General features: G+C 37.4%; 1 protein-coding gene and 1 non-coding gene across 3 annotated transcripts in view; one reads left to right on the plus strand and one right to left on the minus strand.

Moving 5' to 3' along the window:
• Gria2 (glutamate ionotropic receptor AMPA type subunit 2) overlaps positions 1–15,012 on the minus strand; it is a 120,127-nt gene that overhangs the window by 22,156 nt on the left and 82,959 nt on the right. For both annotated transcript variants that reach the window (NM_017261.2, NM_001083811.1), the window contains 5 exon segments: positions 856–1,226; positions 1,678–1,884; positions 3,341–3,451; positions 4,210–4,314; positions 4,721–4,888. In NM_017261.2, the coding sequence (NP_058957.1) occupies positions 856–1,226; positions 1,678–1,884; positions 3,341–3,451; positions 4,210–4,314; positions 4,721–4,888 (962 nt within the window).
• Positions 9,180–9,312, plus strand: LOC120101253 (small nucleolar RNA SNORA9). The gene has a single exon (XR_005501629.1). It is a non-coding gene; the product is annotated as a small nucleolar RNA SNORA9 (small nucleolar RNA).

Raw genomic sequence — 15,012 nt, forward strand, 5'->3', positions numbered from 1 at the left:
CTAGCAAAGATTATTATTGGAATGGAAAGAAGCTATTTGAGCTCAAATTGAACTTCCCAAGAGACAAATAACACCTTGGATTAAATGTTAATGATAATAGACTAGTAAAAGTGGGATTCATTTATCTGAAGAGATGCAAATAGTTATGATTCATGTTGTAACATAAACAAAAGCAATTGGTGATTTGCAACAGATATTGATAATTAGGTACTTTAAGCCTGAGATAATTATAACCTGATGGGAAGAGAGGTGTGTGAGTATGTACTATTCAAGGTGGCATAGGAATTTTCAGCAAGCCATCTTTTTTTCTGTCTGTATTTCTAGATACTTGAAACTGTATAATCAACATTTTAATCCAGAACCCTAACATTTAAAAAGTTGAATAATCTCGCTCACACACCATTTCCATGAGTTGATGTTAGGGAAATAAAAAGATGAGGTATGTGAAATGAAGTGTTGTCTCACAAGTTGTTGACTCTGTAGGAAAAAGCTAAAATCGCCCATTTTCCCATATACAGGTCTGTGGATGAACACACAGATAACTGTAAAATGAGAATATGCAGCAAAAACACGGTACCCCTCCAAGCAGGCATGGAATGATAGGAACCTTATGCATTTTATAGCCTCTCCATGGTGTTTATAATTTCACCAGGGAAACACCTGATCAACATTCCAGGAACATTGTTCAGGTAATTCACAGGCTTATGCCGATGGTAAAAATTTGCCCTCTAAGCATCTTAAATTGCTTGGACAAATGGTTGGCAGCTGGTGACATCTTTATGGTGAATTCATAAACACCATGAATATTCACTTGAGACCTAAAATGCACAAAGTTGAAGCAGGTGAGTGACCAACCTTGGCGAAATATCGCATCCTTGCTGCATAAAGGCACCCAAGGAAAACCAGAGACTATTAAAAATCCCAAATTCATTAGTTGATTCACTACTTTGTGTTTCTCTTCCATCTTCAAATTCCTCAGTGTGCCACTCGTAGGGGCTAAATCTGCTGACCAGGAATAAAACTACACTGACCCCAATGTAGGCAAACACAATGCACATCCAGATCTCATAGGCTAAAGGATCAAGAAAGGAAAACACTCCTGGTTTGGACTTCTGAGGCTTCTTGATCATGATAGAGATTCCAAGACTCATGAAGGGCTTGGAGAAGTCAATCACCTCTTCTCTCACGAGAGTGATAGTTAATGGAGCAATTGCAATGTCAGCTTTCTGTAAAAGAAAAAGAGGAAAGTAACAGGACCCAGAATTGTGGTTAGAAAAGGCAAATGGCTAAAACTTGGAGTAAAAGGACATGAACATTAGAGAATAGCAGTAATTATGGTGCTTGTGCTGAAGAACAAGCAGGAGGGTGATGTATTCAACTACCTTGAATTATAGACAAATCGTTGACCTATCTGACTTGTCCAAGGTCATTACACATTTCATGTACTACACCCTTGAAGTTTGGGGATAATATGTGTGCTTGAAGACAGGTGAAATGCATGTTTCAGTTAATCTTCAAGTTTACATCTTGCTTCTGCTTCAAATTTTAAAGCATTTTTTTCTAGAGATTCATGGAATGTTAACAATCTGAGATGTGGGTATTTTAAAAAGAAGAGTGATAATCTGTCAACCATGATTCGAATTGAATTACTTTAACTTTAAAGAGATACGAACTTACCCCGTAGACAAGCTCTCCAACCATACCATTCCAAATTTTGGTGTCGGCATCCCTGGCCCCATACTTGCCATCCCCAACAATAGTCAGCTTGTACTTGAACCCACAGTGTTTAGCAATTTCTGCAGCTAAGTCAACACAGTAGCCCTCGTAACGCTCATTCCCTTCAAGCATTTCATGATTTTTCTTCATCATAACATATGGAGATTCCTGTAAGAAAAGACGATATGTTCGTTCCTTGATTATCAGTGAATTATTTGCATGCTGTTATTGTGTCAAAACTCCTAGCTTAATAATTGCTTATCATAATACACATGTATTGGATAGATAACATGGTAGACATTGAAAGAAAAAATATATAGGCATAGTGCTTGTACAGTGAAGTTCTGAAATCTGTACATTACTGGTCATCAAGATGGCTTATATGTAATCATATCAGAATAAGATACCCAAAAGCTGTTAGCATTCCTCATTATTTGTAATCCTTCAGCATCAGAGAGGAAATGTTTTACTCAATAGCTACTATATTCAACTTTGGGTCTACTTTACCCTTCATCATGACTAGGGAATGCCAACCACATGACCCAGAATTTAGCCAAGTAATATGTCACTGCTCCTCCAAGCACAATCATCAAGTAGGACTATAAACTGAAATAATAGATGAGCTTTGTCATGTCAACATACTGATTCTATTCTTGAAAGCATTGCATCTCACTTCATCTGTGAGATATAATACTCTAGAATGATACCCCAGTTATAGCCATAGAGATTCTCTTTACACAAGCACATGACAGAGGACATATGACAAAATGATTCAACAAATCTAATGTTGTCCATTTTAGAATGTCATGGAATGTAAATCTAAGCAAGATGGCGGTTCCAATCAATAGCAAGATTTGAGTCTAACTGCTCTCATGAGAATTTCAGGTGCTAGTAGTGTCTATCTAAATCTCTTACAAGTGCATCTACAATTTTGTCTCGTATTGTCAAATAATGTATTTACAGATTTATAACTTCACTGCTAAATAAAGTGGTACACAATCATTTTATCTCAAAATCCTGTCTCATAATGAATTCCACCTTCTCTCCCTTTGTTGCTAAGCATCTTGTCCTCACGATTCATATTTTTTCCTTCTTCAATCCACATCCTAGACGTTCTACATTCACATGAGCTTTGCCTTCTTCCTTCACTCTTCAGGTATTTAGAACTGGTTATCTAGTTACCACTATGTTCAAATGAAGGCATCATCTGTGCCTTTACGGGGTCTATCTTTATTATGAAGGAAGACAGCTTAACAGCATTAGTAGGTCACAGTGACAAATGGGCTGGTGGAGATGAGCCAGAGATGGGTGAGATTTGAAAGGAAGTGTGAAGAACAAAATAGACCTTGCTCTGCTGTTCCCCTGTGTCAACAACAGGGTACCAATTAGCCGTCAGCATTGACTACAGCCTCAAAGAGGATGAGAACATTCTGAATGCTTGAGCTTAGCCCATGTGTAATTCTTTCCAGATAAACATGCTGTAAGTGACACACTGACACATATGCAGAGTAAACATTTGTAAATATGTGTGGTTACTATCCAAAAACATAAACATTAGCTCTCCAACTGGATGCTTTGAATAAAGAAAACTGGAGCTGAATGTAATTGCATGGGAGTTACTCACCAATATTGTGGTGACCACCACAGTCTTGTTTTCAAGCCCAGACGTGTCATTTCCTGATGGGAGCTCAGTTAGGGTGACAACCATTTTATCCACTTCACTCCAGTACCCAATCTGAAAGAGGTCACCACTGATAAACATGGAGAAATGAACCATCTTCATGTAAAACACTTCATGTATCCATACTAACACCCTCATTAACCAGAATTCTAAATAACAACAAAAAAATGATCTTCATACACAGAATGTAATTGGGCTTGAAATGGTAAAAATCATGTTCTAAACTGTGTTGAATCTTTGTTTTTTTTAAATTTGGTTGTTTTTGTTTATTTGAGGCAAGACCATAGGATGAATTTATACTGATTTGTATAGAACTCAAGCTCCTGCCACAGCTTCTGCAGTTCTGAGATTGAAGGCATGAGTCAGTGCAAATGGCTCTCTCTTCACATTCCTGGATCATTTACGCTGAGGGGTAATTATGCAAATATATCCCAAACAGTGATATTTTAACCAGACTATTTTAAGTAAAGATTTTGAGTTATAAAGTTAAACATATGTTTACATGGCCACTTATTTCTTCTAAGCTCATTACATCTCTAGCGTTTGCCTTATCTTATACCTAAAGTCTTCCCATCAACGTTAAAAACAAGTGTATCCTTTCTGATTACAGGTGCTATTTTAGATTCAACTGCACTGTCGCTTACCAAAAGTAAGTCTATCTGATTCAGAAAGAAGATCTCAAAGCTAACTTTGTTTCTAGAAGTAGCCCAATGCTATCTACATGCGTGTGCTCTTTGACCCCAGTTGTGAGGACCCCTGATGGAATCTGCATGCTCACAGGTAGACCCAACTTTCAAGCCATAAAGTTTTACCTTCCGGGGTCCATTTGTTTTGAGCTCCATGATGTTAATTGTGTAGTTTATTCGTTTTCCATTCTGGTCAAACTTTATATTTCCAGAGAGGCCTTCAACTTGAACCTAATGATGGAATGGAAATAAAGCACAGTTAGAATTTTTATCAAGGTTGGGGATTTAGCTCAGTGGTAGAGCGCTTGCCTAGGAAGCGCAAGGCCCTGGGTTCGGTCCCCAGCTCCAAAAAAAAAGAACCAAAAAAAAAAAAAAAAAGAACCAAAAAAAAGAATTTTTATCAAATACAAAATACAAACTGTGAAGTTTGTTCACACTGACATAAATAAATACCAAATAAAAGATTAGTTTAATGGGTTTCTGTTTAATCTTTAACCTATGTTTGTGGACTGAGGGAAAACACATGGCCTATGTGTTCAACAGGAGTAAAAGAAGAGTCACATGTTTGGTTTGGCAGGAAAAACGCTACCTTAATGCCTGTGTGAAGTCATATTAGCACTCATTCTGTGAAACTGACCTGCTTGAGGGCCCTTTCTATTTCGACCCCTTGTCCCCAGGGCACAGCTGGGTTGGCCAAACAATCTCCTGCATTTCCTCTCCGGGATATTTCAATCCTCTGCTTCCGAAGGTTACGGAATGCTTCAGTCATCACTTGGACAGCATCATACGTCAGGGCCGAAGTATACTAAAAGGAATCACATACATTATAAAGACGGGAGAAACTTCAGAGCTCTGCTGCACGTAGGCCTTGCCTGCCATGCAACACAAAGCATCCAGACTTTTCTTGCCTACCACACAACACAGATACCAGGCAAAAGGCTCCAAGAACTTAAACACCCCCCCCCATGCAGCTACCTTAGAATCCAAGAAGAGTTTGTGGACAATGGGACTATGCAACAGGCTGTGGCCACTCAAACTGTGCTAATAGATTAGTATCTTAGCAATTATAACTGAAACTATTGCTGTTTTTAGATCAGTTTCTCACTGAACTCTATGCCTGGGTGCAATAATATGTAAACTTTCAAAATAAGAATAAATATATCTTTAATGTCCAATAAGAGAATCACTAGTTAAAAGAAGCAGAAAATAGATGAAATTTTGGACCCTGAATCTGTAATTCAACCTTGGTGGTAGTCACAGTATAGTGGTGTTAGACCATGTAGTTGTGCTCCCCTTGGCACTTGGGGTGGTGTGAAGAAATAAGTTTCATCATCATCCCTCGGCTCCTTTTGTGCTTTAAGCGTCTGTGAGAATGCTGGTTCAGACTTACAGTGGCTGAGCAGGTATTACTGGACTTATCTCAATCATCTGTTGGATGCAGAACTGTTGTTGCTAGTGACCAACTTCACTTCTTTCATAAAGGTTTAATGAATGTCACTGTGCATTTTTCAATCTACAGGTACCAACAAGTGGAGTACAGCTGGAGAAAAAAATGACACTGACACTATGACACTAAATTCTTAACCTAAGTCCAAAATGGCATAGGGCAGCACAGATGAGCGGTCTTACTCTACCTCAGCAATGCCTCTTGGCCCACGGTGACTCAGATCACTTTCTAAATACCCTACATATGCTTCTTCTTCTCCAAACTCCTGATTATGTTGTATTGTTGAGAGCAAGAGGACCCTGGGTACATGTTCCCATTTTGTCACCTGGAGAAAAGCCTAAGACCTTGTGAGTTGACAGATGAGAACTGTCCACATTCTTCCGAGGGGACTCTCCTTCAGTGCTCTGACCCCTGCCTCTGGTTGGCTTAAGCCCACTTGTTTCTGGAATCACACAGGCAAGACTTCTCATCAGTTTACTTTCTCTTGCTCTCTCTATTTTACCATCTCTACAAAAAAAATCCAATTTCTTTATCTCCTATCACACTTAAAGGAAGAAATAAGAAGTTTGGAGGTGAAATAGAGATGAGAGAAGAGGAGAAAAAAGGGGAGAGGAAAAGGGGAAATGCTTTGGATCAATGTATCCGTCCCATCGCTAGCCCATTTTTTGACTTCCTTCTTAGGAAAATATTTTGGGAGGAACTTCTGAATCTGTCTTTGCATGTCAATCTTCTCTGTTTTCTTTAAGTGCTGCTCTTTGGTTCCTGGCTGTGAGCGCCATTCTGAAACTTTTAAGTGTGGCTTCCTTGACGCTGCCATTCCTATACAGCCATCCATCAGCTACGGTCCTCTTCGTCTAATTTATAGCATTTTCCAGTATCCCATCATCCTTGGTGAATATTATTTATTTATTACTTTTAAGTGTCCTCCTCACTACAATAAGTACTTCAGAGAATGATAGATCTTGTCTGTTACCACTGAATTCTTGTAGACTACAATAGGGCTTGACATATTGAAAAGACAAGAAATGATTAAAGAATAGAGAGTGCTCACTTCGGCAGCACGTATACTAAGGTAAAGGAATAAAAAAGAAAGGCAAGAAGGAAGGAAGCAAGGAAAGATTACAGCCTTTTAAAATTCTAGTCAAAGAGACTAGTATAACAAGCCCATAGCCTTTAAATATAGAAGAAAGTGTTAGTAGGATAGAATGCAATTGATTCCAGTCCACTGAAGGAAATCTTCACAATGTTTTAAAGGATCCGTGTGTCATTAAAAAAACCTGCATTATAATCTTATTAAAAGTCATGCTGATTTAAAAGATTTGCTAAAGCCAATAAGAAAGGATAAAGCAGGTTTTGTCTAGCTCACCATGTGTCTATTTTTATTATTCCACAGTGAAAACATTAATTTTCTTTCTAGAGAACATTCAGTTCATTGCCAGCTTAACTCTCAACACTAATGCCTAGGTCTCTGAATAGGGAATGGAACTTAAATTGAATAAGGTGGATATTAAGAAAATATTGCAATTTCTATTAAAATTATAATAGCTAAAGGCCAAGTTCTTTATTAAGTCAGCTTGCTCTCATTACAGGGAGAAACCCACGAGGCTACCCACTAAACTGTTTCAGAAGATAATAATACCTTGCAAACTATATTAGAAATACTATTAGGCTGAGCTAAAACGCATTCTGATCCATGTAACACATTGGCACTACGGCTAGGCATGCTTAACGCTCATGGCGGGTGGGGTACTGTCCCCTCAACCTTCCTCAAATGCGCAAACCTACACACACGTTGAGCTTATTATCTCTTTAAATTAAAAATCATAGAAGCACAATTCTGAACTAGGAGACACTCAACATTCCGTGCCTTTTAGCTTCTGCTCTGTGTTTGTGCTTCATTTGTTTTCCTACACAAGTATGCTCACAATTTTGACTGGCAAGTTAAATATTTCTATTTGGTTCACCACTTGCTAAAGTAGATATGAATTAGTTTGAAGGGAACACGATGACAGTGTAACTATCTTCCATCTCTGGAAACAACTGCCCTATATCTGCCTTGATGTTTATGCTCTGTGAACTCTCTCAGAGTTGGGAATTTATCCTTCAGTGGGGGGCCATTTGGCCTAGCTCTCCTGACAGGCACCATCACACTAGCACAAGAAATCTGAGAAGTCATTTTCATGGTCCATTTTCCAAATGTATGCTTTATTCCATTTTAAGTGCATCTTTATTGAGACTTATTTTTCAGAGATAAAATAAAAAGTGAATTTTAAATGTTCGTCATGTCCAAGAATATCATGCAAATTATTCAATAATGCAATGGTGTAATCACTGATACCACAAGATGGCCATATCTAACACCAGAGAAGGTGGTGGAGAAGAAAGTGTCTGTGTTTATCTCATCTTGTTCACATGAATGCAAAACAGGATGCCATGACTACAGTACAAGATTTTGTTGATTACCACATGGGGCCAGGTTTCTTTACACATTATCCACATCTTGAAAACATAGAAAATAATATTTAAAATGAAAGCACCAACCATTAGTCACCACTAAAAATTTTGAAGTCATATATATTGCCCCATTTTCAATTTGTTATGAAACTTGAAATTATTTGAATACAGTTTAGGAAGCCCAGATCTTGTAGGTCAGAAAGCAGACCTGCACTCAGATTTGCCCCTGGCTTCTCTGCTATCTTGCACGGCTACCAAAGAGCTGTTCCGTGATGCTTCTTAGAGAAACAAGAACAGTGTCTATTGGGTGTGGGCAGGTACTGAACAGCATGGTGAAGGAAGGGGGTTCATGTCCGCTTAGGTCTCTATATGGCATTTACAAATATGTTCTATATGGTTACAAAACATGCAAAACTACAAAGTTTTATTGTGAACTGATAGCTACGAAAACATCTGATAGCTATGAAAACATCTGAAGCCACAAATCATTTTTTTCTGATTTTATAGGTGAAAATTCCAGGTCGTAAAATTGTTTTCTACACATAGCCCCAAATGTTTACCACAGAGGAAGAATTTGAAGCCAGCTCTGTCATTCAGGGACATTGACACGACTTTCTGGTTTGCTTTAGGCCAGCTGTGAGCAAACCTGTGGGGTTGAACAACCCTTTCACAGGGTTCAACCAAGACCATTGGAAAACACAGACATTTACATTAATGATGTATAACAGTAGCAAAATTAGAGATATTATAGCAACAAAAATAATTTTATGGTTATAGGGTTGCTACAATATGAGGAACTATAGGAAAGTGGCACAGCATTGGGAAGGATGAGAACCACTGGCCCAGACCGTCACTATGTAAAACAGAGTCTTGATTCCTAAGAAGCCAGTCCATGACAGTTGCCGTTTCATATGGTAAATGTGTTAAGTACATGGATGAATAGAAAATGAAGCATTGGCAAATAGGCTAAAGGTTTAAGTTATTGACCAGCAATTCATTTTGATTACTATCAATCTTGCTGGAAAGCGGGGGCATTTTCACTTGCTTTGAAAATCATTGTTTTACAAAAACAGAATTCTGCAGTAGAACCATGTCAGAAAATAGGTTACTCATATCCTAAAGAGCATAGCCTAAGATGCCTGAGTGAAAAGTCCCACCTGCTTTGCACTGGCAGACACTTAAACCATTCCTTAACTAGCAAGCCTCCAGTGTGCTTGGGTCTGCAGTGACCCTGTGCATTCCTACAGTGCTTGCCAGAACAATTTTGAAGTGGTTTGAGGCCTTGCCCTGCTCTCTCCAGAGCAAGGTTATAGAAATTTCAGACAATATTACAGAAAAAAAAATGTAGGTCCTGTTCCTTGTTCCTTTTTTTTTTTATTTTGCCCTTTATGGAAAAATCAGTTCTACCACTGGAGGAAACCTGTTCCTTCTAGTCTTTTTTTAATTTTTTTTTAAATAAAATCTTGTTTAATTTAAAAAAAAACCATTCCTTAACTATACCTTACTTTCTATAAAAATGTTTTCTATGACATGCTTCAGGATGAACGTTTCTCTGCTTGGTAAAAATCCTCATACTCATTTCTAAGAAAGCATACATTGCTTAGTTAAATCATAACATACCTTTGCAGAATCTAATAAATCTAATCTGATTCTTTGCTTTACAAATTAATTATCAACATGATCAAAGTAGTGGGTGCTATGAAACTTAAGTACAATTATAAGAAAGATTTTGCAAGTCTTTTATCTTAATTCCCCACAATGTTTATGAATCAAATAGAGACTCGGGGAAAGAGAACAGCAGGAGCCTGAAATTATTCACTTATCTTAATTTAAAATTCACCGACTGTCCACCCTCTTGAAGAGCTGTCTGTGATAAGGTCATCTTTAATTTACTGTAAAGCATCTTGAACATGTGCCCTTTGGAACCTCACTGTGTAGAGGCATGAAACCGTCATGAAACTCCACCTCCTTGGCAATCACACCAGCCAGCAAGGCACAGTTCCCAAGAGGGAAATGGGAGCTCAGTGTAAAGAAACTAGAATTAGCAGCAATTATTATTTTTCCCTGAACAACAAAAATAATCTCAATAATTATGACAAAAAGAAAGTCTGTTATTTTCAAAGGGACACGCACATGCCTAAAATAAGGATTGTCTGTTGATTTCGATACAAAATCTTATTTAAGGAGCAAGCCTCTCAATTCAGAGACATTTGGAATTACATGCTTAGAGATTCAAACACGCACCTAAAGCTAATTAGAAAAACTAAAATAGAACAAGGAGCTCAGTTGAAAGTACTGTCTGGTTTGATTCGGCTACAGTGAGGACTGGTTTGGACACTCATTTCATGACTGAGTCAATCACTGTCCTCTGTGCCCAGTTCCTTGAGGTTAACAACTTATGAGGAAACAGCCCATCTACAGCAGAGTTTCTGAATCTATGAGTCGAAACCCTGTTGGGGGTCACATATCAGGTATCCTCGATATCAGATATTTAAATCTGATGCATCACAGTAATAAGACTAGATTGATGAAGCAGCAGTGACATGATTTTATGGTTAGGGTCACCACAACATGAAGAACTGTATTAAAAGTTCTCAGCATTAGGAAGGCTGAGAACCGCTCTGCTAAAGTGATTCTGGTTTAAATTTCTACACTTGGTAGTCAAAGATGTCTACCCACCAATCCCCGGAATCTTTACATAATGAGAAGACCACGGTGAGAGCAGAGAGTCAGCAAACATTAGAACTATTAATGTAGCCTTTATTAAAGGCTGAAATTGACCCTTTCTATAACTGTTGAAGTAGGGGTTTCAGGATTTCTTGCTGTACTACAAGTGCTCTTTGGAGGAAGAAGTGAATGAATGCAGCAGAGCACAGATGTCCTTCATAACAATTATAAACATGAATAATCTGTTGAAAAAGCACAAAATATTTACTTGCAAGTATTTTTTCAGGATATATTATCTTAGCAATATCAGTTTTTTAAATATATGGGATTAACTTATATATGTCTTTTTAATTACAAAGAACAAAGGCTTAAATGCAGCAATGAAAGAAAGGTGTGAGGAGTAAGTTGCTTTAATATTTGCAGTAGTAAATTCTGTGTCTTAGCCGTATCTATGGTCAGTTTAAATACTCAAAAGGAATTAATTCTATTAGGCCATGAGGGTACTATTTAATGCATTATGCTAATTACCAGACTAAAAAAGATTATACTATTTTCAGACAGACTCAATAATACTCTTAGGGCAGCAATTAAGAAAGTTTGAGAATGTGTTAAGTCAATTTCTGAGTAAAATGAGATTCTTGTGGGAGAGGTAGTATTTAAAATGTCCTACAAATAGGAGTCTCTGGTAGTAGTTGAGCTCCTTAATGCCAGCAGGACATTAAAACAGAGTGGAGCAAAGGTTACCATATGAAAAGGAAGCATGGATAGCCATGTTTTCCAAGATGGAGATTCTGAAAACAAAGTCTCTCAATATGAAAGTAATGACATACTTGTCAGGCTACTTATACTCGATCTCCTCTTGAAATCTTCAAGAGAGGTGAAAGATCTATTTCCATTGTCCTTTGTAAAACAAAGTCAGGCTAGATTCTAGACAGACTCCTTACATATCACCAGGGCAAACAGCTCACCACTCTACTGCTCCCAATTGCTTGAGGGACGTGGCAAATGGTAGTAGCAGAGATTTAAAGAAAATTCCATAGCACTGATAATCCAATATTTTCTTCCTTGACAACCTGATAATTTCAAATTTCTTACTTCCTTTACCAGATGAATGCTGTTCTTTCTACAGGTGTTTCCTGTGAGCCTCTCCTGTGCACACTGTGTGATTTAAAACCACTATCTAAAAAGAAAGCACACGATTCTCAAGGTCTTGCTTTTGTTTTTAATCTACACATTATCTCTTAACTGCACTTATCAGTAAATTAGATACAAATAGTGGTGATGTCTGAAGTTATATTTTTATAAAGAAATTAAAAAGCAATGCTAATGTGATGAATCCATTTGTTTCTGAGCATCTGTAGACACAATTTTGAACCTACCCTGGCCTGCCTGGACAATTTTGAGACACTTTCCTCCCTTGTGAATCCCGCAACTACTTGTCACCAGGGAGCCTAGTTATCATCTTGTACCCAACTGATCAGCACCCACATCTTGAGTGTTACAGTCTTTCAACATGCTGGTCATGGAACTCAAAACTTCCCACCTGTCACGTCAGCACTCATTGATGGAAATTTTCTGTTTTCTTGGACTAGGAATGTTCATATAGGTTTTCCTGTACTTAGAGCCTCTGCTCCCTCTGCTCTATGAAACTTATTCACATTCATGTTTCAAACATCTTTGCTTCTTCCAAGAATCCTTTCTACTTGTAAGCTACCTGGATTGATCCTTATATGTAGTGCCTTGCTCTAGTTGTATACTTAGGAAGTTCTTATTTGAAGCCACTGTATTTCAGTCTTCATTTTATGTCCTTGTGATGGATGAGCTACCAACAACACGACTTTTGATTAAAAGCATAGGGATAAAACCAAGAACATCAAGAATAATTTAATTGCAGATACACCACAGTAGAGGTCAAGAATAACTTTAAAAGGAAAAGAAGACTCCTTGAAGTAGAGGCACTACAATGTCACCTCTGCGGAATGGATTAAAACCTATTGTTTAGAGAGTTGACCTCCAGCTTCAATGGGAAGATACAATTTGATCAAGCTTGAAGAAATACAACAGGCTTAATTGTAAAGAGATATAAGAAGAGAATGTTCTAGAAAAGGAGATAGAGTAGGGACACTAAGTGGAAAATAGCAGTTTAAGGACTAAAAGGGAGGAATACAGTTACAACAAAATTGTTGAGGGGACATTATCAAGAATTGAGGTCACATGCAAGTGGCAGAACATGAGAAATTCATATGTCAGGAAGATGACTTTGGTGCTCATGCCAAGTGCAAAAGGATACTGGGGCTTTTGGAGCAGAATTATGACACGATCTAACTCTATTTTAAAGGGAGCACAAAAATAGAAGGCCTGGGAGACAGAAGAAGCTAGAGAATAATTTCTTAAGAAAGCCCTATAGCAGAGCAGACAGTAGGTGGTGAATAGGTTTGGGCTGCTTGTACAGGACAAGACAAAGCAAGGTGAGAAGTAAGACAGAGCTAGATGCTGCAGGATGAATGTGAGGTATCAGAGGAAGGATGGTATTCATATATTCAAATGTCTGGTCCACATAAGGTCAGGGTTGTCATCATATGTTATGGGACAGACAATGTAAAGAGGAATTTGCAGCAGCTGAAGAGGATAAAGGTATCAATGAAAAAATCAAAAGCTTATGAGCTTAAGATATAATAAAGAGTTAAAGCAAGGTGTCAACAGGACCATTTCTGCCAGTGCTACAAAGTGATTATTGGTTTCTGATGTAAAAGCATGTTGATATTTTGTGTTTTATCTCACACACAAAATTACCTACTAAAGAATGAATGCATGAACATAGTTGCAAGTTATTAGACCATTAGACTTAGTGTTCCAGTGCTATAGCTCTGGTCCTTTTTTAATTATGTAAAGAGGAAGAAATTTAAACATTGCTATTTGTTTGATATTAAAATATATACATATTAGATTAATGTTTTACATGTACCAATTGAATCTATTTTAATTAAGAAAGTGTGGAATCTATATTAAGTTTTAGGAATTTAAACTTTCAAACATACATTTCTCTTTCCCACAACTTGGTATAATTTCTAAAGCCTAACCATGGAAAGAACTTGACTGGATGAATTAAAAATTTATAGATTTTTCATGCCTACAGCTCTTTTTGTGTATGATTTTTACAATTTTTATTATGGAGTACTAAAATGTAATTTTAATCAACAGCATAAGTGGTACAATCAACAGAGGCCCCCCAAACCAGCATGAAAGGAAATTACCTCACCAGGTACTAATCTCCTTAGAGAGATTTGCCTTCTTTCCTTCAAACAAAAATTACACTGAGAAGAGTTTTTATTTAGACACATATAGAGTGTCTTCTTTATTCTACCTATATAAATCAAAAAGACTTATAAAGGTATTTTTGTTTTCTCATGTCAATATTATCTTCATGTTTACAACTTTCAATGTTCAATTATACTATAAAGTATGCAGTTAAATACCAGAATAAATAACTCATTATACTTAAATTGCATGTAATTCTGATACTCAGAACATAATCTCATGTTCTTCCTCTCTGTCCTGCATAACCTATAGGTCATCCCTTTGTTAAGAGTATCCAGCTTTCATATGTCATCTTCCACTAATCATAGTATCCAGACATGGTTCATGACAGAATTTGCTCAAATTCTCCGAAAGAAAGCCTCATTTTATTTAGTAGTGTCACCAAAGTACAGTATCAATGCAAGTTTGATATGTTGGCAAGATTTTAGAAAGAACTTTTCGATGTGAAAAAGTAAAAGTTTCCAGCTCAATATGGAAAGAAGAAAAGTGACAACACCTGAATCATCCTACTTGCTTCATTTCCACACTGTATCATTGTCAAAAATTACCACATAAAAATAATAATATGACATAAGATACTATGAGAGCCCACTTACATTACATTTATTACAGTATGTTTTTATAGCTCTGTTTTGTGATTACTTTTGTTCATCTCTAACTGTACCGAATGTAAAAATTAAACTTTATAGTCAGGAAGTATATACATGAAAAATATAGTGTGTATGTGCATATGGAGGGAATAATGGAGCAAAAGAAAGATGGAAGGCCAAGAAAGTAGTCAGGGCAAAGAGCAAAGAGAATGAAAGGTTGAAATTCTTTCACTTAAAAAATGGTTGGGAACAGAGCTTCCAGGGACTAAGCCACTACCTAAAGACTATACATGGACTGACCCTGGACTCTGACCTCATAGGTAGCAATGAATATCCTAGTAAGAGCACCAGTGGAAGGGGAAGCCCTGGGTCCTGCTAAGACTGAACCCCCAGTGAACTAGACTGTTGGGGGGAGGGCGGTAATGGGAGGAGGATGGAGAAGGGAACACCCAT

This window comes from Rattus norvegicus, chromosome 2 (assembly GCF_036323735.1).
Source record: "Rattus norvegicus strain BN/NHsdMcwi chromosome 2, GRCr8, whole genome shotgun sequence".
In the NCBI taxonomy this organism is placed as follows: domain Eukaryota; kingdom Metazoa; phylum Chordata; class Mammalia; order Rodentia; family Muridae; genus Rattus; species Rattus norvegicus.